Raw genomic sequence first — 26,185 nt, 5'->3', positions numbered from 1 at the left:
ATACCCACTTCTCCAGGCACCATTACACCACTTCATACCGATGGAAAGACAGGAGTCACACACAGCATGATGTTAAAGGATAAGCAGTCTATTAACTAGGACATAATAAGCCAGTAGGTCCCAATCATAACAGTACAAAAACAACCATTAAGCATTCCCAATCGAAATGTACAATTATTACTTCCCATTGGAAAAAACATTTAATGTTTAGCACACAAAGTAACCGGTGACCTAAAGTTTAAAGTGAAGCTGACAGTGTTTTAACTACTTTGCAGATATGAAACAAACAGACAATCATAATATCAGTCAAAATGATCAAATTCCCAGTATATGCTACAAAACCAAGTTTGTAAGAGGTTTAAAAATAGGTTATATTTGACTCAACGTTCCATGACTGACACAAAGGCATTTTTGGCAGAATAGATGGATGCAGTTCAATGCATGATTAATATAATTCACCAATACATTTCTTGGCAGTCCAAAAAATATTGCTATCAGGTTGTAAATCACAGCTGGCCTGGTACATTGTTTGCTGCCTCCATTCGGGATGCACTGTTTCAGTTTTAATTACTCAATATTCTGGACAAAAACAAACAAATGTAACTAAGGCTGGGAATGTCAATACAATCAAACTAGCAAGGGCAATGATCACAGTCAGTCATAACATGGCTAATAGGCTAGCGCATCTATTGATGTAATTTTCTTCCTGGGGGTGTATATGACCAGATTTCAATAAGATGTAATGTTGCTAAAATGCTTTAAATGCAACAATTCTTTACAAACATAAGTTATTTTGAAAGAGATGGCTAACAACAGCAAGCACGCTGCAATAAAAAAACACAGAAATGTATTCTTGAAAGGGAGAAGCTAACAAATTAGCAACAACATCCTTTTGATAACACCTGCTGCAGCCGCTGAAAAGTAGCCGACAACAAAATCTAGCTAGCTCGACCGTAGGAAAACTACTGCTCGCTACCTGTTGGCCTTCAAGAAGGCAGAAGTTTCAAGTCTCTTAAAAACGGTCCCACCCATTAAGTCAAAATGTGATTGGTTGGTTCAGCTGTCACATTTTTGCCCTAATACAGTTGAATGGTAGATGCCTTTATCTAGCTTCTGATGGCCGAGCCAATGGCTGACTTAGCTGGCTAGATTTATCTCCCCAGAGACCAGCAAAGAATCTTGATTGGATATTTTTCTCTCTTCAGTGTTAACCCTTTCCATTCCAAAAGAAACTGAAGAGATTCAATCAGAAAATCATCCAAAATAGTCATTTTAGTATTATTATAATAATCAGTTTTTTATGAATTCTTAACCCTTCACTGAAGGCGTAGAAGACCCATTGTTCCCCACTATGTTTGGGTTAGTAATAATTAGCAGATTGGCTCTATTTTCCTTCAGCACGCATTTTTTCACCATTTTGAATGTTTAAAGAATCCATATGATGTTCTGAAATATGAACCCAGCAATACTGGATATTTTCAACTCTTATTATGGTGGTGAGTTGACAAAATTACAATCATGCTCTTGAATATGACTTTTTCTGATCTCGATCTTGACTCAGTCTCGGGACTCCTTGTCCCCCTTCGGTCTCGAACACAACACTGACTGCAGTCGACTGGTATTTTGGATGCAGTAATTGCAGAATAACTACTGCAGTGTCCTGCAGTTATACTGCACTGTAAAGTGTCAGTGTAGTTACAAATATTTCTTAATATAGATATTTCTGAAAAATAGTACAACAGTGTCTGCTATGAACAGACGTTTACACTATGGAATAAAATAAAACGTCTGACTATGAAAATGGCACCGGAGGAGATGGCCGCCGTTTTACGGTCTCCTAACCAATTGTGCTATTATGTGGGGGTTTTTGCGATATTTGTAAATTATTTTGTACATAATGTTTCTGCAACCATATCTTCCGGAAGAAAAGAGCTTCTGGATATTAGGACAGCGATCACTCACCTCGGATTAGACAAAGATTTCTTCAACAACAGCAGCAAGCAGGGCTCACACAATATTCTCCAAACACCCCACAGGGCAGACTTCCCAATTATTCGCAAAAGGACGTGACACAGAGGGCCTGGGGGTCTGTGCATATTTGTAAACAACAGCTGGTGCACAAAATCTAAGGAAGTCTGTAGATTTTGCTCACCTGAAGTAGAGTATATTGTGACAAACTGCAGGCCACACTACTTGCCTAGAGAGTTCTCAGCTACACTTTTCGTGGCTGTTTATTTACCACCACAGACAGATGCTGGCAATAAGACCGCACTCAATCAGCTGTATAAGGAAATAAGCAAACAGGAAACCACTCACCCAGAGGCGGCGCTCCTAGTGGCCTGAGACTTTTCAACATGTCCCTGATTGAGTCTAATACCAACATGCTTCAAGCAGACCACCATAGTCCCTGTGCCCAAGAACACAAAGGCAACCTGCCTAAATGACTACAGACCAGTAGCACTCACGTCCGTAGCCATGAAGTGCTTAGAAAGGCTGGTAATGGCTCACATCAACACCATTATCCCAGAAACCCTAGACCCACTCCATTTTGCATACCGCCCTAACAGATCCAAAGATGATGCAATCTCTATTGCACTCCACACTGCCCTTTCCCACCTGGACAAAAGGAACACCTATATGAGAATGCTGTTCATTGACTACAGCTCAGCGTTCAACACCATAGTACCCTCAAATCTCATCACCAAGCTAAGGATCCTGGGACTAAACACTTCACTCTGCAACTGGATCCTGGACTTCCTGACAGGCCGCCCCCAGGTGGTGAGGGTAGGTAGCAACACATATGCCACGCTGATCCTCAACACTGGAGCTCCCCAGGGGTGCGTGCTCAGTCCCCTCCTGTACTCCCTGTTCACCCACGACTGCATGGCCAGGCACGACTCCAACACCATCATTAAGTTTGCTGACGACACAAGTGGTAGGCCTGATCACTGAAAACGACGAGACCGCCTATAGGGAGGAGGTCAGGGACCTGGCCGGGTGGTGCCAGAATACCAACCTATCCCTCAACGTATCCAAGACTAATGAGATGATTGTGGACTACAGGAAAAGGAGCACCCAGCACGTCCCCATTCTCATCAACGGGGCTGTAGTGGAGCAGGTTGAGAGCTTCAAATTCCTTGGTGTCCACATCAACAACAAACTAGATTGGTCCAAACACACCAAGACAGTCGTGAAGAGGGCACGACAAAGCCTATTCCCCCTTAGGAAACTAAAAAGATTTGGCATGGGTCCTGAGATCCTCAAAAGGTTCTACAGCTGCAACATCGAGAGCATCCTGACCGGTTGCATCACTGCCTGGTATGGCAATTGCTCGGCCTCCGACTGCAAGGCACTTCAGAGGGTAGTGCGTACGGCCCAGTACTTCACTGGGGCAAAGCTGCCTGCCATCCAGGACCTCTACACCAGGCGGTGTCAGAGGAAGGCACTAAAAATTGTCAAAGACCCCAGCCACCCCAGTCATAGACTGTTCTCTCTACTACCGCATGGCAAGCGGTACCGGAGTGCCAAGTCTAGGACAATAAAGCTTTTCAACAGTTTTTACCCCCAAGCCATAAGACTCCTGAACAGGTAACCAGATGGTTACCCGGACTATTTGCGTTGTGTTCCCCCCCCAACCCCTCTTTTACGCTGCTGCTACTCGGTTTATCTTATATGCATAGTCACATTAACTATACATTCTTGTACATACTACCTAAATGGCCCGACCAACCAGTGCTCCCGCACGTTGACTAACCGGGCTATCTGTATTGTGTCCCACCACCCACCAACCCCTCTTTTTACACTTCTGCTACTCTCTAATCATACATGCATAGTCACTTTAACAATATCCACATGTACATACTACCTCAATAAGCCTGACTAACAGGTGTCTGTATATAGCCTTGCTACTCCTCTTTTTTCAAATGTCTTTTTACTGTTTTATTTCTTTACTTACCTACACACCTCCCGCACCATTGGTTAGAGCCTGTAAGTAAGCATTTCACTGTAAGGTCTACCTGTTGTATTCGGCGCACATGACAAACAAACTTTGACTTGATTTGACTTGAGATGTCTGAACAACAGAACAAGCTGTTCATTTCACTGTGGTCCATGTCTTCTATTTGAAGTCATGCACAAACTCATGCAGCTGGTGACTGAATTCCTGTCGGAGAGCTCATCCATGAAATCAGCTATAGGTGAAAGGACCCTGTGGAGAGGAGCAGCGGAAACGCAGTCGCTAGAGTGATGAATCACACTTAACCATCTGCCAGGCCAAAGGATGAATCTGGCTTTGGCGGATGCCAGGAGAATGCTACCTTCATGGTTCGAGGTCCCTTAGTTCCAGTGAAGGGAAATCTTAACGCTACAGCATACAATTGTTATGCGGGGCGGAGCAGATGAACCCAAGTGCAGACGGAGACACGGATAGGTAACCAATGTATTTATTGAAAAGCAGGAGAGGCGATGGGGTGTAGTCCAGGGGAATCTCGGGCAGGTAGTAGGGAATCCAGACTGAGGCTGAGGGCAAGGAGATTAGGAACCGGGTAAGCAGGTATGGAGAGGAATCCAATGAAGCACTAGAGTGAGGATCCAGGGCAGGGAAGCAGGACTGAGGAGAAGGGTACCAGAGTCCCAGCAGATGGGACTGTAGCGGAGAGAAAAAGCAGTGTGAGGCTAGGGAAAACAGGCACAACAGGATAACAAAATCTATGCAGGAACTAACAGCTAGAAATGCAGACTGACTGAGTAGAGGCTACGATCTGGCAGCGTGGAAGTGGCAGGGCTGAGTATTTGTAGGGTTCTTGATTATGGAACAGGTTGCAGCTGGTGAGAATCTGCTCTGCTCTAAGAGTGGGGCTGTTGCTCAAATACTAGTGAACATCGTACCAAAAAGGCTCTGCAAGCTCCGAGGTTGCCATCGTAATACTCGGAAGTCGGAACAAACAGCTCACGGGGCAGAGGAGAAGGACTTGGGACTGGTTGTGATCTCGGGGCGAAAGTTAGGCCCTGTAGGTCAGAAAGGCTCCGTGAAACTTATTGATGTGCTCCAGATGGGTTCAAGGCTTGGTCATGTTGCTCGAGCAGGGCGCCTTAGCCGGCGAGGGTTTGGTGGAGAGGATCTAAGTCTGCTGGGTTCATATCACTAGCCCGTTCGTACTGTTATGCAGGGTGGAGCAGGTGAGCCCAAATGCAAAATCAGATGAGGAGACAAGGATAGGTAACCAATGTATTTACTGAAAAGCGGGAGATGGGGTGCAGTCCAGGGGAATCTCGGGTAGGTAGTAGGGAATCCGGACTGAGGCTGGGGAAAAGGAGATTAGGAACCGGATAAGCAGGTCTGGAGCGGAATCCAATGAAGCAGTATAGTGGGGATCCAGGGCAGGGAAGCAGGACTGAGGAGATGAGGGACTGGAGACAGGCACCAGAGTCAGAGCAGATGGGACTGTAGCAGAGAGAAAAAGCAACGTGAGGCTAGAGAAAACAGGCACAACAGGATACAGTACCATAATCTATGCAGGAACTAACAGCTATTAATGCAGACTGACTGATTAGAGGCTACGATCTGGCAGCGTGGCAGGACTGACTATTTGTAGGGTCCTTGATTATGGAACAGGTTGCAGCTGGTGGGAATCTGCTCTGCTTCCAGCACACCTGTCTCCACTCACACAATCACATACACACAGAGAGAGCGGTAGAGAGAGAGAGCACAGGGGTGGGGTGGCAGGTTAGGGAGCTCCAGGATGAGAAGTAGAGGGCGTGGCAGGAGCAGATGTAACAACAATGACATTCTAGACGATACGGTGTTTCCAACATTGTGGTAACAGTTTGTGGATGGCCCTTTCCTGTTTCAGCATGACAGTGCACCCGTGCACAAAGCGAGGTCCATACAGAAATGGTTTAACGAGATCAGTGTGAAATAACTTGACTGGCCTGCACAGAGCTCTGGAGCGCTGACTGCGAGCCAGGATTAATCAACCAACATCAGTGGCTGACGTCACTAATGCTCTTGTGGCTGGATGGAAGCAAGTCCCTGCAGTATTGTTCCAACATCTAGTGCAAAGCCATCCCAGAAGAGTGGAGGCTGTTATAGCAGCAAAGGGGGGACTAACTCCATATTAATGCCCATAATTTTGGAATGAGATGATTGACGAGTAGGTGTCCACATACTTTTGGTCATGTAGTGTTTTTCTCCCCTTAGTCTTTCACCTCAGTGGATTGGCTGCAAGGGCTTAAATTTACATTTTGATTTTTGGTTACTGGACTACATAACATACCCTATAATTCCAAAGTGGAATTATGTTTTTTGAAATGTTAAAAAAAATAAAGAATGAAAAGCTGAAATGTCCTGAGTCAACAAATATTCAACCACTTTGTTATGGCATGCCTAAATAAATCCAGGAGTAAATGTTTGCTTAACAAGTCACATTATAAGTTACATGGACTGACTCTGTGTGCAATAATAATGTTTAACATGATTTTTGAATGACTACTTAATCTCTGTACCCCACACATACATCTGTAAGGTTCCTCAGTCGAGCAGTGAATTTCAAACACAGATTCAACCACAAAGACCAGGGTCTCACAAAGAATTGCACCTATTGGTAGATGTGTAAAAATAAAAAGCAGACATTTAATATCCCTTTGAGCAGTACACTTTGAATGGTGTATCAATACACCCAGTCACTACAAAGATACAGGCGTCCTTTGTAACTCAGTTGCTGGAGAGGAAGGAAGGGATTTCACCATTAGGCCAATGATGACTTTAAAACAGTTACAGAGTTTAATGGCTGTGACAGGAGAAAACTAAAGATGGATCAACAACATTGTAGTTACTCCACACCGCTTTTAAAAAAAAGGGTTATTCGGCTTTCCCCATAGAAGAACCCTTTGGTTCCAGGTGTAACTCTTTTGGGAACCAAACCTACAACCACTGCAATGATTTCGATGTTAAGGTAGACATGTTTGAGTTTTTTTTTAAAGAAACAACCGTTTAAGGGAATACTTTAGCTCCCCTAATCGTGATATTTCAACTGAACATGTAGGCTGCTCACCAGCTCATACTCCGACTCCGTTTAAAAATAAGAGTTATTTTGTACCTCCAGCCAAACGCAATCACCCTATTGAGACATATTTCAGACTTGTTGAAAAAGATGTTGATAATCTTCTTTAGAACAAACAAACATGAGTACATTCACTACCAGTAAAATGTTTTAGATCACCTACTCCTTCAAGGGTTTTTCTTTATTTTTTACTATTTTCTGCATTGTAAAATAATAGTGAAGATATCAAAACTATGAAATAATACAAATGGAATCATGTAGTAAACCAAAAAAGTGTAAAACACATCAAAAATATATTTTATATTCTTATAAGTAGCCACCCTTTTCCTTGATAACAGCTTTGCACAATCTTGGCGTTCTCTCAACCAGTTTCACCTGGAATGCTATTCCAACAGTCTTGAAGGAGTTCCCACATATGCTTAGCACTTGTTGACTGCTCTTCCTTCAGTCTGGGGTCCGACTCATCCCAAATCATCTGAATTAAGTTGAGTTCGGGGGATTGTGGAGACCAGGTCATCTGATGCAGCACTCCATCTCTCCTTCTTGGTGAAAAATAGCCCTTACACAGCCTGGAGGTGTGTTGGGTCATTGACCTGTTGAAAAACAAATGTCCTTTAGTAGTGTTTTTTTCCAGTGTTTCGACCATGAAGGTATGATTCACAAAGTATCCTCTGATCAGTTGATGTTGAGATGTGTCTGTTACTTGAACTCGGTGAACCCCAGTTTCATCATAGCGCTTCATGGTTTTTGCAACTGCACTTGAAGAAACTTTCAAAGTTCCTGAAATGTTCTGTATTGACTGACCTCAAATGTCATAAAGTAATGATTGACTATCGTTTCTCCTTGCTTATTTGAGCTGTTCTTGCCATAATATGGACTTGGTCTTTTACCAAATAGGGATATCTTCTGTATACTCCCCCTACCTTGTCACAGCACAACTGATTGGCTCAAACGCATTAAGAAGAAAATAAATTCCACAAATTAACTTTTAAGAAGGCACACCTGTTAATTGAAATGCATTCCAGGTGACTACCTCATAAAGCTGGTTGAGAGAATGCCAAGAGTGTGGAAAGCTGTTATCAAGGAAAATGGTGGCTACTTTGAAGAATCTAAAATCTAAAATATATTTAGATTTGTTTAACACTTTTACTACATGATTCCATATGTGTTATTTCATAGTTTTGATGTCTTCACTATTATTCTACAATGTAGAAAATAGTACAAAAATTAAGAAAAAACGTTGAATGAATAGGTGTTCTAAAACTTTTGACTGGTAGTGTATATTTCTATAATTTACCTAAAGATTAAAAACAAGCTTTTCTTGATTTACAATCCGATACGTCAGTCCTTATCCACCCTGCTGATAAAGGGTGGGTCGGTTGTACTCGTGGATAAGACAGTTTATGTAAATGAGTGTCAAGGACAACTGCTTGACAACACCTTTTTCAAGAAACTCAAAAGTGACCCCACTTCCCAATTTCAGAGCACTATATTTACTGTCCTAGATGGGTTTTTACGATGGGTATTTAAGTTCTGGTCAAATCACCAAAAAAAAGAACAGAACTTTTTCGCTATTCAATACCATAAAATTGCCACTTTCTATACTTTGCTGAAATTACACAAGAATGTTACAAAACCTCCAGGGCGCCCTATTGTAGCGGGTATTGATCGAATTTTGTTAACTTTTTTTATTAGACCACTCGCAGAACAGCTCCCCTCCTTTTTGTAAAGGACACCAGCAGTATGATCTCTATTATTGAATCTCTTGATCCTCTCCCTGAGAATACTTTGTTAGTTACTTTTGATGTTGAGTCGTTATACACAAATATTCCACACGAGGGCGGTATTGATGCCATGGAACATTTTCTTCTGCAACATAACCTTAATGAACTACCCCCCAGTGCATGGATTATAAGATTGGCTGAAATAGTACTCACACAGCTACTTCATGTTCCTAAATGATTTCTTATTCAGACGAAGGGTACTGCTATGGGGTCTTCTACGGCTCCTAACTATGCTAATTTACATGGTTACATGGAGAAAAGGTCAATTCTCAATCCTTTCAACAAAAATATTGCCCAACATTATTATCTGGAAAAGGTACATTGCTGTAATTTTTGCTCTATTGAAGGGTGATGCAAAACAGCTCCAGACATTCTATGTTTTTCTGAGCACCTGAGATGTACTATGCAATCTGACTCACGTCAAATCAGTTTTCTTGATCTTTTGATTTGTGTGAGGACAATGATCTATTTACACTGACCTTTACAGAAAATCAACGGATTGTAACAGTTTGTTGAGGGCATATAGTTGTCACCCGCTTCCCTTTGCTCTCGGTGCATCGTAGCACCATTAGGTGCCAAAACTCAATGTACCTAGTTGCGGCCCACTTTTTGGAAGCGAACCTCTCGATTTCGTCCCTACGTTATATCGGCATCGAATACATCACACAATTTATTGTTAAAACGAGAGGCTGCCTGGATCTTTTACTTAAAGACCATTGCTTCTTTCAGTCTCAGCGTAGACTTTGATCTGATACCATTGTTGTGATTATTGTGATTTTGATATTCATTGTAAATATTTGTAGTCCTATGCAGCCAAATTGTATCTAAATCAAATCAAACCAAATTTTATCTGTCACATACACATGGTTAGCAGATGTTAATGCGAGTGTAGCGAAATGCTTGTGCTTGTGCTTCTAGTTCCGACAATGCAGTAATAACCAACAAGTAATCTAACTAACAATTCCAAAACTACTGTCTTATACACACAAGTGTAAGGGGATAAAGAATATGTACATAAAGATATATGAATGAGTGATGGTACAGAGCGGCATAGGCAAGAGATGGTATCGAGTACAGTATATACATATGAGATGAGTATGTAAACAAAGTGGCATAGTTAAAGTGGCTAGTGATACATGTATTACATAAAGATGCAGTAGATGATATAGAGTACAGTATATACATATACATATGAGATGAATAATGTAGGGTATGTAAACATTATATTAGGTAGCATTGTTTAAAGTGGCTAGTGATATATTTTACATCATTTCCCATCAATTCCCATTATTAAAGTGGCTGGAGTTGAGTCAGTGTGTTGGCAGCAGCCACTCAATGTTAGTGGTGGCTGTTTAACAGTCTGATGGCCGTGAGATAGAAGCTGTTTTTCAGTCTCTCGGTCCCAGCTTTGATGCACCTGTACTGACCTCGCCTTCTGGATGATAGCGGGGTGAACAGGCAGTGGCTCGGGTGGTTGTTGTCCTTGATGATCTTTATGGCCTTCCTGTAACATCGGGTGGTGTAGGTGTCCTGGAGGGCAGGTAGTTTGCCCCCGGTGATGTGTTGTGCCTCACTACCCTCTGGAGAGCCTTACGGTTGTGGGCGGAGCAGTTGCCGTACCAGGCGGTGATACAGCCCGCCAGGATGCTCTCGATTGTGCATCTGTAGAAGTTTGTGAGTGCTTTTGGTGACAAGCCGAATTTCTTCAGCCTCCTGAGGTTGAAGAGGCGCTGCTGCGCATTCTTCACAATGCTGTCTGTGTGGGTGGACCAATTCAGTTTGTCTGTGATGTGTATGCCGAGGAACTTAAAACTTGCTACCCTCTCCACTACTGTTCCATCGATGTGAATAGGCGGGTGTTCCCTCTGCTGTTTCCTGAAGTCCACAATCATCTCCTTAGTTTTGTTGACGTTGAGTGTGAGGTTATTTTCCTGACACCACACTCCGAGGGCCCTCACCTCCTCCCTGTAGGCCGTCTCGTCGTTGTTGGTAATCAAGCCTACCACTGTTGTGTCGTCCGCAAACTTGATGATTGAGTTGGAGGCGTGCGTGGCCACGCAGTCGTGGGTGAACAGGGAGTACAGGAGAGGGCTCAGAACGCACCCTTGTGGGGCCCCAGTGTTGAGGATCAGCGGTGTGGAGATGTTGTTGCCTACCCTCACCACCTGGGGCGGCCCGTCAGGAAGTCCAGTACCCAGTTGCACAGGGCGGGGTCGAGACCCAGGGTCTCGAGCTTGATGACGAGCTTGGAGGGTACTATGGTGTTAAATGCCGAGCTGTAGTCGATGAACAGCATTCTCACATAGGTATTCCTCTTGTCCAGATGGGTTAGGGCAGTGTGCAGTGTGGTTGAGATTGCATCGTCTGTGGACCTATTTGGGCGGTAAGCAAATTGGAATGGGTCTAGGGTGTCAGGTAGGGTGGATGTGATATGGTCCTTGACTAGTCTCTCAAAGCACTTCATGATGACAGAAGTGAGTGCTAGTCGTTTAGCTCAGTTACCTTAGCTTTCTTGGGAACAGGAACAATGGTGGCCCTCTTGAAGCATGTGGGAACAGCAGACTGGGATAGGGATTGATTGAATATGTCCGTAAACACACCAGCCAGCTGGTCTGCGCATGCTCTGAGGGCGCGGCTGGGGATGCCATCTGGGCCTGCAGCCTTGCGAGGGTTAACACGTTTAAATGTTTTACTCACCTCGGCTGCAGTGAAGGCGAGGCCGCATGTTTTGGTTGCAGGCCATGTCAGTGGCACTGTATTGTCCTCAAAGCGGGCAAAAAAGTTATTTAGTCTGCCTGGGAGCAAGACATCCTGGTCCGTGACGGGGCTGGTTTTCATTTTGTAATCCGTGATTGACTGTAGACCCTGCCACATACCTCTTGTGTCTGAGCCGTTGAATTGAGATTCTACTTTGTCTCTATACTAACGCTTAGCTTGTTTGATTGCCTTGGAGGGAATAGCTACACTGTTTGTATTCGGTCATATTTCCGGTCACCTTGCCCTGATTAAAAGCAGTGGTTCACGCTTTCAGTTTCACACGAATGCTGCCATCAATCCACGGTTTCTGGTTTGGGAATGTTTTAATCGTTGCTATGGGAACGACATCTTCAACGTGCTGGTGCTTGTGCGGCTCTCCTTTTCTTTTTCAACCAAAAGGGTTCTACCTTGAACGAGAAAAAGGGTTCTTCAAAGGGTTATCCTATGGGGACAGCCGAAGAACCGTTTTAGGTTGTAGATAGCACCTTTTTTCTAAGATTGTACTTCCATTTTTTTTAAAGAAAAAATATCCAAATACTTCCTTCGAAATGTTTTGGAATGTAATTGAAATACCTTACATAGTAATTGATCCCAGGCCTGGTGCATTCATGTGTGACAGAGAAAGAAATTAGATCTATAACATCCGGACAGTGAGATACATATAGTTGCGATTATTACAAGTTTATTCACCTCGATCCTCTGTTCTGGACATTCTAATTCTTTCATTTGTAATCTATCATTGGTAAAAAGGTGCAGTGTACCTCACTACTGTTATTTTTCACTGTCTTTTTACTTTAGCTTTTTATTTCTTGACATATCTATTGTTCACCTAAATACCATTTTTTTACATAAAAATTGCACTGTTTGTTAGTAAGTAAGCATTTCACTGTAAGGTCTACGACTGTTGTATTCGGCGCACGTGACAAATGAACTTTGATTTGATTTGTAATGAAACAGGCAGGCAGAATGAGCCTGCGGCAGTCAGAGAATCCTCAAGCTTCTGTCCAGTAGCCCTGCGTGGCATCAACTGTGCCACAAAAGAAAATGTAGTGGTTTTTATATAATCCACAGGAGAACCAAAAAAATGAAGAGCGAAACCACGGCTGTCTTTTTGGCTTTTAAGTCGATCTGCAATAGTATTGTGAAAAGACAGGACAGGAACAGATCAGTCTCCAATGCAACATCTGACAAGTTGTTCTTTCTCTCTCAGTGTTTTCTCGAACTCACACAATCACATTCATACATAAAGTCATAATGTATATTATAAAATAATAACCAGTCCTTAATACAAAGAATGTATCATCTTAATTCTTAGACAATAGAACCATACCTGCAATAGTATTGTGAAAAGACATCAGGAACACATCAGTCTCCAATGCACCATCTGACAAGTTGTTCTACACAGGAGCATGAAGAAAGGTAAAACACATATCCTGTCTCACATCCCCAATACATGGCTAGGTGCTTTCAGTGTTGACAGTAGCAAAATACAACAACTCATGTACAAAAACACTGCAACATAAACAAGTTACAACGTGAAATCGCCTCTATCCCATTCAGACCTTCGAGGGCCAAAACTATAATCTTCCATCATGCAACGCCAGCAGCAGTCGGCGGCTCAGCTAATCGTCTGCATCACAGAAAGGCATGATAGCTAGCAACAGCAGCACTTTTTAGCACTCTGTAAACTATATTAATAACAACAATAAAACTCTGAAAGTTACATGTTTCAATAGTCTCACACTCCCTTATAACAATATATACAGCATTAACCTTGGGATGTTTTATTTATTTCGCGTTATGGACTACTACAAAGGAGTAATAGAACCGGAGCTACGGGTAGTACCAGGGTGTTAGTAGGTGAAGCAAGCACCCAGATGAAATAAAGTACATTTAATGAAACCAAACCCGAAGGTGTTAACATCATTCAGCTACTGTAGCTGCCTACCTAACATCAACAGGCAGCACCAGTAGCGCAACAATTAAAAATAGACACCAAAAGTAAAGTTCCTGGCGATCATAGCGATCTGACTCCCCCCTTCTGTCTGAACTTGAAATATTCCTGTTCGCGGGCTTGGGCCACTGACCCCCAACCTGGTTATGTTCTGCATTGTGTACTATTCTAATAATTTGAAGTTTGATGGAATAACCTTTTTCACTCTCCTACACACACACATTCTTAATTTCAGCAAACTTTAAGACGTGATGTTTATGGGACATATTGGAGTGCCAACAGAAGAAGCTCGTCAAAGGTAAGGCATGATTTATAATTTTATTTCTGCGTTTTGCATGAAATATGTTTTCTCTCTTATGTTTACGGAGGTGCTATCCTCAGATAATAGCATCGTTTGCTTTCGCCGAAAAGCCTTTTTGAAATCTGACATGTTGGCTGGATTCACAACCCGTGTAGCTTTAATTTGGTATCTTACATGTGTGATTTCATGAAAGTTAGATTTTTATAGGAATTTATTTTAATTTGTCGCTCTGCATTTTCCCTGGCTTTTGGCCAAGTGGGACGCTACCATCCCACATATCCCAGAGAGGCTAGCTTCTTGTTAATCCAGCCGCTGTGTCAGATTTCAAAAAGGCTTTATGGCGAAAGCACACCATGCGATTGTCTGAGGACAGCGCCCCGCATACAAAACTATGAAAAACATTTTTCAACCAGGCAGGTGTGACACGAAAGTCAGAAATAGTGATATAATAAATGCCTTACCTTTGAAGATCTTCTTCTGTTGGCACTCCAAAAGGTCCCACTTACATCACAAATGGTCCTTTTGTTCGATAAAGTCCTTCTTTATATCCATAAAAACTCATTAATCAATAATCCACCGGTTTCCCTCTTTCAAAATAAATACAAAATGAATCCCAAACGTTACCAATAAACTTATCCAAACGAGTCAAACAATGTTTATAATCAAACCTTAGGTACCCTAATACGTAAATAAACAATTACATTTATGACGGAGAATAGTATGTTCATTACCGGAGATAAATAACAAAGAACTGGCTTTCCTCCACGCTCATGGGAACACTACAGCCAAAATGGGAGCCACCTAGAAAAACTACAACTTCTGGCTCAATTTTCCAAAAACCAGTCTGAAACTCTTTCAAAAAACTGTTGCAATCTAGTGGAAGCCCTAGGAACTGCAATCTGGGAGGGTTTCTCCTTATAATAAAAGTGACAGCCATTGAAAACAGTGGTAGGCCAAAAAAAAAAAATTGTGGGGGGGGGTTGTCCTCTGGGTTTCGCCCGCCATATCAGTTCTGTTATACTCACATACATTATTGTAACAGTTTTAGAAACTTTAGAGTGTTTTCCATCCAAATCTACCAATTATATGCATATCCTAGCTTCTGGGCCTGAGTAACAGGCAATTTACTTTGGGAACGCTTTTCATCCGGACATCAAAATACTGCCCCCTAGCCCAAAGAGGTTTTAAGGGAGTCTAGCACCACCAGCTGTTACCTCTTGACAACTCTGTACTTAGATCTTCGGTAGAGGATCTCGTCCTTGATTTTGAGTTCATCCCAACGCATCAGCATTCTCAAAACTTGAGCAGTCACATGAGCCCTCTCTCTCAACGAAGGTCTCCTCCTCTTCTCAACAAAGTACACCACCCGTTGCCAAGACCTGATCCGCCTTCTGTTTTCTCTCTATCACATCAGAAGAAAGGACTGGAAGTGTAGCCGCTCCCCCTTCATGCTGAAGGATGTTGGCAGACTCGCATCCCACTCCAGACAGGATTCCAAAACTGCTTTCAGCCCTTCAGAAGAGACTTGAGCCAGGATCGCACCACCTTGGATATGGACTGACAGTTTGAATGCGTCCTGGATGGACTCTGAAGTCACATACTCTGGGAACTCAGTTGCCTTCCTAGCTCCATGGAACGACTGTCGACTAAGCAGGTCTGCTGGGACATTCTGTGGCCCGGGGATGTACTTCAAGTCAAAGTCGAACGGGGCCAGTTTAGAGACCCACCATTGCTCACAGGCGTCTAGCTTTGGTTTCCTCATTATATATGTCAGGGGGTTGTTATCTGTTAGGACTGTGAATCTAGCTTTGAGAAAACTGTAACCGTTTATCACACAGTCTTCATAGATCGATATCTAGGCTATATATGGACCGATTTAATCGAAAAAAAGACCCAATATTGATTATGGGACATCAAGGAGTGCCAACAAAGAAGATGGTCAAAGGTAATGAATGTTTTATATTTTATTGTGCGGTTTGTGTAGCGCCGACTATGCTAATTATTTTGTTTACATCCCCTGCGGGTCTTTTGGGGTGTTACATGCTATCAGATAATAGCTTCTCATGCTTTCGCCGAAAAGCATTTTAAAAATCTGACTTGTTGCCTGGATTCACAACGAGTGTAGCTTTAATTCAATACCCTGCATGTGTATTTTAATGAACGTTTGCGTTTTAACTAATACTATTAGCGTTTAGCGTAGTGCATTTGCATTTCCAGAGCTCTAGATGGGACGTCTGCGTCTCAAGTAGGAGCAAGAGGTTAGGACTGTGAATCTAGCTTTGAGAAAACTGTAACTAAAAGCGCTATACAAATTAAAGTGTATTATTATTATTATTACACTCACACACGTGTTGGTCTGTCCGACTGTCTTTGTCTGATTGTCTCTCCCTCCTCCTCCTCCACTTCCTCCTCTGTCTTTGTCTCTCCCTTCTCCTCCTCCTCTGTCTTTATCTCTGGGTAAGTACAGGTGTCGCAAATGTAACATCATACTCCCTTTGTTTGATTCTCTACCCTGCCATTGATCTGTAAGCACTCGTTAACCTTTTCTCCACCCACATCAGCCATTCCTCTCATACTACTCATCAACATCTCAATTTGTACACTTATGGGTGTCATTTGACCCTGTTGCCTGTTACAGCCTGTTAACATCCTGTTTCCAAAATCTCCATCAGCACCTGACCCTCAGCATATAAATGGTTGTCCAAGTTGGTGCTCCTCATTCTACACCTCATTAAATTGCAATTTGGACTCTGGATTATCTGAGTTGCATTATTCCAATACTCATTACACTCACTATAGAACTTTGATATTTTCCCATCTACTTGGATAGAGATGAACAAATTAATGTGGGGATGTGTGGCGCTGGTGGGACTCTTTGCTGTCGGTAAGTTGGTTTTATTCTCTCTGGGCAGGTTATTATTATTATTCATTAGACAAATTGGGGCTTGTTCTAAAAATACTTTTTTTGTAAATTGGAAAAAATGACCGTTAAAATCCACAACAGCTTTTAACTGATTCTTTGTTTGCGATCATGACAAAGAATGTGAAGACTGGAGATATGAAGAATGGGTGCGTAAAAAGTCAAGCTCGGTTGGATCATGCTTGCATGTGAGTGGAGTTGAGCAGTCGGAAATCCCGTTTATCGCTCATGTTGCTGCTCGCGCACGGCTCTGTACATCCTTTCCCACCACCTTTCCAACCGCTCCGCTAAAAACCAGTCCTAGCTCACAAAAATAAAAAACTGCGACTCCAAATTCGCGCCATTCATTAAAATCACAATTTAACCAACACCCATCTATTTGTGCGACTACCTTGGCCTACGATTTGGTTTTGAAGTATTGAAACCAAACCATATGGATTTGAATGAAAAGTCTTTGAATAAACATGAACACGTGAATGGAAGAAGCGCACATCATTTCAAATAAGCTAAATGTCATATTCTACAGCATATAAACACTCAAAATAGGTCAAGATCCAGACAGGGAGCCTAAGAAGGAATGGCAATGAATTATTTAGTCTATATTATTTATATTTCAAAGCTATAGCCTACAAATAAATATAGTGTGAATCGTTTGCGAGTGCGACACAATCGGCTGGTAGGGACATTAGCTTTGAATTTCCTTAGAATTAAATACAAATTAAATGAAAAATGACATATTAGTGCGTTTGAATTCATTTTTGTAATTCAATTTTAGAAACACGAGTTTGGCCGGTCTGTGGCATCAGGCTCATGCGATGGTGCCTGGAGAAAAGGCTAACAGCAGAGAATAGGTATGCCTAAAGGTTTTTAGGCAGAATAACTCAATCAAAACGGAAAACTCATTGAACATGGGAATATTGGGACAAAATCAATGATGGCCTATTGTATGGATAATAGAACAAAAATGAACGAAACGTTGAAGAGATCTGATTTTTAGTAAATAAATACTTTGCTACAATGACACACTTAGTTATCTACCCACCTGGTTTCTTTCTATTGGCATGTGCACGTAGTAAGAAAACCATCATGCTTTCGGGATAAGTGTATTTTCAGATTCCACAATGATTCTGGACTCTACATCACCGCACTCCCTCTCTTGCTCTTGGTTCTCATTCCTGTAAGTAATCTTGATTTAGCAAGGAAAATATTTAGCAAACTCCATGACAATAGCTAAACCAAGGGGCTATAGCAGCACACAAGTAGACTTCAAATGCATACTAGACCGGGTATTCCCTCAGCTCATGAAGTGTGCGCTACTGGAGCAGCGAAGGCTGCCGCTCCAGCTTTTGGGAATCTTGCTCTGCGCTCTAGTCAAATTGGGTGTGCTCTATTCCTCGCTATGCTCCAGCTCAGCTCCACTCATACTCCGGTGGCCACTGACCTCGGATCTGTCTGAAAATATGCAAAATATTGACGAGATCCGAAATTAGGCTATATTTGAAGAATAAAATATCCAGATTAAAATAAATATTCTCAATAACTCAGATTTGCTCAGCGAATTTGCCGTTTCCCACGCCAACGATCTCTGAATAGGCACAGCTGTATTTGAGCGAGGGAGTGTTCAGGTAGACTATGTTATGACACATCCACTGGAGAAGTGTGGTGTATACCTTGGAATTATTGACAGAAAATGTAGCAGAAGGTGGATGTTGAACTTGTTTTGCACACATATCCAGATGATGCTGAGTACCATTTTGCTCTAACACTATTGGTGTGGGTAACCACCAGATTTTTGGTCCTTAAATACATTTTTGTTAACAAACTTCAAGCAGGTTGGAGAATACTGGAGTTCCAGTGAAGAGATTGCTTTTCAGTTAACCCGAATTAAATTGCCAGAGAATTGCCAGAGAATTACATTTTCATTTATCTACCATAAGTCGCCTGCAACCTCGTTTTAGAGAATTTCGCAGTACGTCCAACCGGCCTCAGAACCGCAGACCGTAACCACGCCTGCCCAGGACATCCACATCCGGTTGAAATGGATAATTGTTGCATTTATATTTTTGTTCGGCATATTTATGGATAGTCAGGGGCACACTCCAACACAATTTACAAAAAAACATTTGTGTTTCGTGAGTCCGCCACATCAGAGGCAGCAGGGAAGACCAGGGATGTTCTCTGGACTATTTTCCTGTCCTGCTAAGCATTCAAAATGCAATGTCAGGGAAAATGTATGGAGTAAAAAGTACATTGTTTTCTTTTCAGGAGTGTAGTGAATTAAAAGTAAAAGTAAAAAATATAAATTGTAAATTAAAGTACAGATACCCCAAAAAACTACTTAAATAGTACTTTCATGTATTTGTTCTTAAGTACTTTACACCACTTCCTACTATCAGACGTCACCAAATGGGAACTTTAATAGGACAACACTCCGCCAAAAGTGCTTTTCAGTCCAAGAATAATTTCACTCTGGGTGTATGGTTGTACAATCAATAATTTAAAGTAGTCAAAATAGAGTATTACCCTAATATTTATTTTGTGCTGGACTGGACTGAACAAAGAAAATAAAAAATGAATAAATGATGTGTATGTTTGTACATATGTCATTGTACAGTGTCATGATGACAGCAATCTTATTTGTTTCTCTCCTCTTTCTTATCTCTCCTCCTTGCTCTCTGTCTCTCCATCTTTCTCTCATTCCATCTCACAGCCGAGTCCCTGAAGTGCAACACATGTACTGTGGGGTTGTCCAGCCTTTGTTTTATTGGTTCAACTGCAGAATGTAGCACCGACCAGCCCAACTGCTTCACTGCAGAAGCAGGTACTGACCCTGTGGTTTTGTCCAAGTAGAAAGCTACAATAAAATTAGGTCATTGACTTACTGTGTAATTCTAGGTTATTACTGTATAATTCTTAGATTATTACTGTGTAATTCCCATTTCAGAATGTAATTTATCAGTTAATAATATCTAGTAATATTTGTACTGTAAAATAAAGTACTACCCAAACAAAAACTACCTGTATTTGCAATTGTTCTTCCTCCTTCTTCCAGTGTTCAATGCCACTAGCATCGTGAATCTCAAGCGCAAGGGTTGCCTGGCCACAGCTTTCTGCAACACCACATCCACTGGTAGCATCCTGACAGCCGGCTACACCGTCACACAGACCTGCTGCAGCACCGACCAGTGCAATGGGGCCGTAGCCATCCAACTCCCTCTCACTGTGGCCCTTGGTTCCGCCCTGGTGGCCATCTGGAGCACTTTCACTTAAACTAACCCTTCACAATAAGGAGACCTCCTCCATAGGTTTCCATTGAAGTGTGTTGTAGTTCTTAAAAACTATACTGAAAAAAATATACTGAAACTGTTTTTTTTTCTGGGAAAGACTGGAATGTTTATTCAGGCTAGTTTCACTAAACTTTAGTTCCAAGTACCAACTCAAACTGATTTTACCTCTAGGCTAAACAACATCCTACTACAGCATCGTAATGTACAGTTCAATCAATGTCATTGCATTTATATTGGGAACTTATTTGTGTGACGCAAGTACTTTTTAATGGCATAAATTCTCACTCATGTCACTATCAATTATCATTATCTAGCAAACTTTTCATTTTCCCCAGTGAGTATGTTACACTCTGTACTCTTTTATAAAGATAACATTTCTATGTATTCTATGTACAATAAACAAAATATTACACGTTAAAGAATTATCTACAACTATGAGACACTACATTGTGTGTGTGTGAAATGGTTGAACAAAAAATAAAATAAAGACTAAACACATTTAACTCACTTTTTGACTGAGCATTCCAATGTGACATAAATCCTGTCTGCATTCCTTCCTCTTCTATACCGACAAACATCCTCTTCGCACACTCATGGAAGAGGATAAAACTTGTTATACTTCATTATAGTAGCCTATAATCAAGTCTCCTATCATGTACGACCCACTTAGCAGGAAACTGGAATTTCCCACATTAATTTATTAGTAATCTTTCCTCACCATGCCCTAAGTCAGTGGTTCTCAAAATGTAGCCCCCCCCCCCCAAAAAAAAACAATGACACATTTATAATTATTTTTAAAGGAACCCCATTTTCACTGGGGGGGATTGTCCCAAAGCTGGAAGGAGGGCCCCGAGTGAAAAGGGCCCCATGCTCTAAGTGAGCACGTTTTGAGCCAGACTCATTCATTAGGGGTTAGGCCTACAACTCCTATTGTAAACAACAAACACTACCCTCCTACAAGATGAAGACTAATATTTTGATAGGGCTTTCTGTCCTGGTGGTCTTCATAACAGTGGGTAAGTCCTCAGATAATTTGTTGCTAAGGCAATATTCAAAGACAGATACAGTAATAGGTTGTGATTTGATGAGTTTTGATGATTTAAGGTTTAATAGCCAATTCTGTACTCTGTGATTGTATTTTCTAAGGCTATAAATTGTTGATGTGGGATGATGGTACAGTCCCCTACATATGTGTTTGGACAGTGAAGATTAACATTTTTATTTGACTCTATACTCCAGCATTTTGGATTTGAAATCAAATGTTTCATTTGAGCCGACAGTACAGAACGGCACCTTTTATTTGAGCGTATTTTCATACATATCTGTTTTACCGTTTGGAAATGAAAGCACTTTATGTATCTAGTCCCACCATTTGAAGGTGATAAGTATTTGGACCAATTCACTTATGTGTATTAAAGTTTTCAAATGTTATGTTGCCTATTTGATCCCATATTCCTAGAACGCAACGACTAGATCATGCTTGTGACTCTACAAACCTCGTTGGATGCATATGCCGTTTGTTGTGGTTGTGTTTTGAATTATGTTGTGCCCAATAGAAATTAATAGTAATTAGTGTATTGTGTTAATTAATAACGTGGATGCTACCATGATTACAGATAATCCTGTTCTTTCTAAGCTGCGTGGGCGCATTAGCCTGAGACTGCCACCCAGCTCCCCAGGACTGCAGAGCAGAAGAAATATCAGCAGCACAAGACTGAACTTCACTCAACTTTCTAAAGTTTTCCCTGTTAACACTATCAATGTTTCCCTTTACTGTGGCAATTGTAATTGAATCAACGCAATATTAGCCACTTTCAATGCAACATACCAAAAACAAAACGAACTATGCAAAACTTACTATACAAAACAAACTGTGTCACGACTCCGACCGAAGGTGGCTCCCCTTCCTGTTCGGGTGGCGCTCGGCGGTCGTCGTCGCCGGCCTACCAGCTGCCACTGATTCTTTCCTCCCCCTCCTTATGTGTTTATTGAGTACACCTGTTTTGAGTTGGGTATAATTAGTGAGGCTTTATTAGTCAGCCCGCCTGGTTCTTTGTGCGGGATTAATTATTGTGACCTTCTGTTTTGTGTAACTTGTGTGCACGTCTGTGAGTTACGTGTTTTCCCATTTCGTGGGTTTTGCTGGACAGTTTAGGTCAACGTGTTTGGGGCGTTTGTTTTGTTATACGCCCTGTGTTTTCGTGGGGTTGGCTTATGTTCGCCGTTTTGTGCATTAAAGTAGCACTACCCTGAACTCTCTGCTTCCTGCGCCTGACTTCTCACCCACTACACTCAGAACGTTACACTATGCAATAGATGTTGTAGGTAGAAGGCATCGGAGTAGGATTCTATTTCTTTAATCTCTATGTACTCTACACTGACCAGTGCGGCAAAATCAAGTCAGAGCTGCAGTAGGCCTATATGCAGGTAGACCATTTCCATGTATAGATCTCTGCCATTTACTATGAACTGAACTGTGTTTACAGCATGAGCGGTCATGAGTAGATGCGCTTGTTTTGAGATCATAGCGAGAGCTACATGTGGCGAGGTGTGCACATTTTGTTAATATCCTTTGCTAATTAGTGAGTTATTAGCCCAGTTAAATATAATTTGTAGTCAGCAATACCCCTATTGTGACTCTACAAACCTTATTGAATGCATATGCAGTGATTGCTTCCTACAAGAGCACAAAACGTGTACATTTCTAGACATCTAGGGTCATTGTTCTGTTAGAAGGTGAAACTTCGCCCCCATTCTGAGGTCCTGAGCACTTTGGAGCAGGTTTTCCTAAAGGATCTCTCTGAACTTTGCCCTTTTCATCTTTGACTCGATCATGACTAGTTTCCCATTCCCTGCCGCTGAAAAACATCCCCACAGCATTATGCTGCCATCACCATGCTTCACCGTAGGGAGGGTGCCAGGTTTCCTCCAGCCGTGACGCTTGGCATTCAGGCCAAAGAGTTCAATCTTGGTTTCATCAGACCAGAGAATCTGGTTTCTCATGGTCTGAGAGTCCTTAGGTGCCTTTTGGCAAACTCCAAGCTTTGACTGAGGGGTGGCTACCGATTGGCCACTCTTGTCAGGAACCGGCTCGAAAGCCCGTAACAGAAAGTGAGACAACATGGGGATAAGGAATAACAAAAATATATTTATTAACTGAGGTAACTTATATACAATTGACAATGGTGTGTGTAGTCAGTAATCAGTAGCGTAAGTGACTGGTTGCGTGTACTACATTGTGTGCAAACCTGGTCAAGAACTACAGGAATCGTATGATCTCTGTAATTGCAAACAAAGGTTTCTGTACCAAATATTAAGTTCTGCTTTTCTGATGTATCAAATACTTATGTCATGCAATAAAATGCAAATTAATTACTTAAAAATCATACAATGTGATTTTCTGGGTTTTTGTTTTAGATTCCGTCTCTCACAGTTGAAGTGTACCTATGATAAAAAATTACAGACCTCTACATGCTTTGTAGGTAGGAAAACCTGCCAAATCCGGCAGTGTATCAAATACTTGTTCTCCCCACTGTATGCTGATGAATCAACAATATACGCATCAGCAACCACAGCTAATGAAGTCACTGAAACCCTTAAAGCGTTGTAATCTGTTTTGGAATGGGTGGCCAGTAATAAAATGGTCCTGAACATCTCTAAAACTAAGAGCATTGTATTTGGTACGAATCATTCCTTAATGGCTAGAACTCAGCTGAATCTGGTAATGAATGGTGTGGCTGTTGAACAAGTTGAGGAGACTAAATTACCTTAGATTGTCAACTGTCATGGTCAAAACATATAGATTCAATGGTTGTAAAGATGGGGAGAGGTCTGGCCGTAATAAAGAGATGTTCTGCTTTTCTGACTGCACACTCCAAAAAGCAAGTTCTACAGGCTCTAGTTTTGTCTAATCTTGATTATTGTCCAGTCGTGTGGTCCAGTGCTGCAAGGAAAGACCTACAGTAGTTAAGCTGCAGCTGGCCCAGAACAGAGCGACATGTTTTGCTCTTAATTGTAATCAGAGGGTTGATATAAATACTATGCATGCCAGTCTCTCTTGGCTAAGAGTTGAGGACTGACTGACTGCATCACTTATTGTTATAAGAAACATGAATGTTTGGAAAATCCCAAATTGTTTGCATCGTCAACTTACACACAGCTCTGACACACACACTTATCCCACCAGACATGCCACCAGGGGTCTTTTCACAGTCCCCAAATCCAGAACAAATTCAAGAAAGTGTACAGTTTTAAATATCAATTCAAATCAAATCAAATTTATTTATATAGCCCTTCGTACATCAGTTGATATCTCAAAGTGCTGTACAGAAACCCAGCCTAAAACCCCAAACAGCAAGCAATGCAGGTGTAGAAGCACGGTGGCTAGGAAAAACTCCCTAGAAAGGCCAAAACCTAGGAAGAAACCTAGAGAGGAACCAGGCTATGTGGGGTGGCCAGTCCTCTTCTGGCTGTGCCGGGTGGAGATTATAACAGAACATGGCCAAGATGTTCAAATGTTCATAAATGACCAGCATGGTCGAATAATAATAAGGCAGAACAGTTGAAACTGGAGCAGCAGCACGGCCAGGTGGACTGGGGACAGCAAGGAGTCATCATGTCAGGTAGTCCTGGGGCATGGTACTAGGTAAGGTTGGTCAAAAGAACAGAGCCCTTATTGCATGGAACTTCCTTCCATCTCATATTGCTCAAATAAACAGCAAACCTGGTTTAAAAAAAACAGATAAAGCAACACCTCGAGGCACAACGCCTCTCCCCTATTTGACCTAGATAGTTTGTGTGTATGCATTGATATGTAAGCTATGTGTGCCTTTTTTTTTAAATGATGTAGTTCTGTCCTTGAGCTGTTCTTGTCTATTGATGTTCTGTATTATGTCATTCTGTATTATGTTTCATGTTTTGTGTGGACCCTAGGAAAAGTAGTTGCTGCTGTTGCAACAGATAATGTCATAACAGCATAAGACCATGCAGAACCACCATAAAATATATCAATCTTCAAAAGTACTCTGGCTTTATGGATTAACATAACATATTTAAGCTGTACATTGCTCTGAGGCATCAAACATATGTTCGATTTTCAGATATAGCCAAAGAATGTTTATTTGTCAAAATCTAAAATACAGGGGAGTGTACACTATTTAATGCTAACTCATATAGAGAACTGGGTATTCAACAAGAATGTTATATGTTAAAATTAACATTAAACACAGTATGCAGTTCAGTGTGTTGGAGTGTGTCTCAGGTGTAGTAAAGTGCAGAGAACTGTAGCTACAGATTGTTGCACCAGATAATGTGATTTAACCAAAGATTTTTGGTATCCATTACTGGGAGTTAATGGATAGGTTCTATATGGTGTAGCACAGAGAACTTTTGACCAACCTTACCTTGACGATAGTGTCTTTGTCCTCGATTTGCATCCAGTTGCAGGGGGTCCTTTTAAAAAAGTTGAAAATACTCTGTTATTAAAATAAATACTTAATTAATAAAAAAGTAAAAGAGAAGTCTTGAAATAGACAAGATGGCGGCATACACATTGTTAGATTACTTCATGGAGCAAAACTTGTATTTATTTTAATAACATAGCATTTTTGAAATTCAAACTGACCGCCTGCAACTGGACACAGACATTTTATGAAACTCCTGTTTCCACAAATCGAGGAAGAAGACAGTATCGCTAAGGTTGGACGGAAATTCACTGTGCTATACCAAACAGTACCTATCATGTAACTCCCAGTAATGGAAACTAAAAATATGTGGCTAAATCACATTATCTGGTGTTACATCAGATGATGATCAGCAGATGATGGTAGAGTTGGTCATAATGAAATTGCCATTCACAAAGAAACATACAGTCAGAAAATACAGTATGATCAGTGGAGTAAAGTTCAGGGAATACTTGTACAGCTGTGGGAGGAGTGTTGCCATGATCAAACTACCCTTCAGGTCCTCTTGAGTCATCTTCTGCTTAAAATCCAGCATATTGTCCAATCCATCGAGAAGGATACAGTTCACGGCAAGGGAGGCTGCTGAGGGTACGGTTCATAATAATGGCCGGAACAGAGCAAGTGGAATGGCATCAAACTCCTGCAAACCATGTGTTTGA

At 41.6% G+C, this 26,185-nt stretch overlaps 1 protein-coding gene across 1 annotated transcript; it reads left to right on the top strand.

Moving 5' to 3' along the window:
- Window positions 1–16,564: 16,564 nt before the first annotated feature.
- lye (lymphocyte antigen-6, epidermis) lies at window positions 16,565–20,571 on the top strand. The gene is made up of 3 exons (XM_024396121.2): window positions 16,565–16,741; window positions 19,488–19,598; window positions 19,830–20,571. The coding sequence occupies exons 1-3, from the start codon at window positions 16,690–16,692 to the stop codon at window positions 20,045–20,047; spliced, it is 381 nt and encodes a 126-aa protein (XP_024251889.1). The 5' UTR covers window positions 16,565–16,689; the 3' UTR covers window positions 20,048–20,571.
- The last annotated feature ends 5,614 nt before the right edge of the window (window positions 20,572–26,185 follow it).

This window comes from Oncorhynchus tshawytscha, linkage group LG31 (genome assembly GCF_018296145.1).
Source record: "Oncorhynchus tshawytscha isolate Ot180627B linkage group LG31, Otsh_v2.0, whole genome shotgun sequence".
In the NCBI taxonomy this organism is placed as follows: domain Eukaryota; kingdom Metazoa; phylum Chordata; class Actinopteri; order Salmoniformes; family Salmonidae; genus Oncorhynchus; species Oncorhynchus tshawytscha.
This window is presented reverse-complemented; position numbering and strand designations above follow the sequence as displayed.

Coding starts and splice junctions, on each gene's coding strand:
- lye (XM_024396121.2), top strand. CDS start 16,690: ATGAACAAATTAATGTGGGGATGTGTGGCGCTGGTGGGACTCTTTGCT. Junction 16,742..19,487: donor GGTGGGACTCTTTGCTGTCG/GTAAGTTGGTTT, acceptor TCCATCTCACAG/CCGAGTCCCTGAAGTGCAAC. Junction 19,599..19,829: donor CTGCTTCACTGCAGAAGCAG/GTACTGACCCTG, acceptor TCCTTCTTCCAG/TGTTCAATGCCACTAGCATC.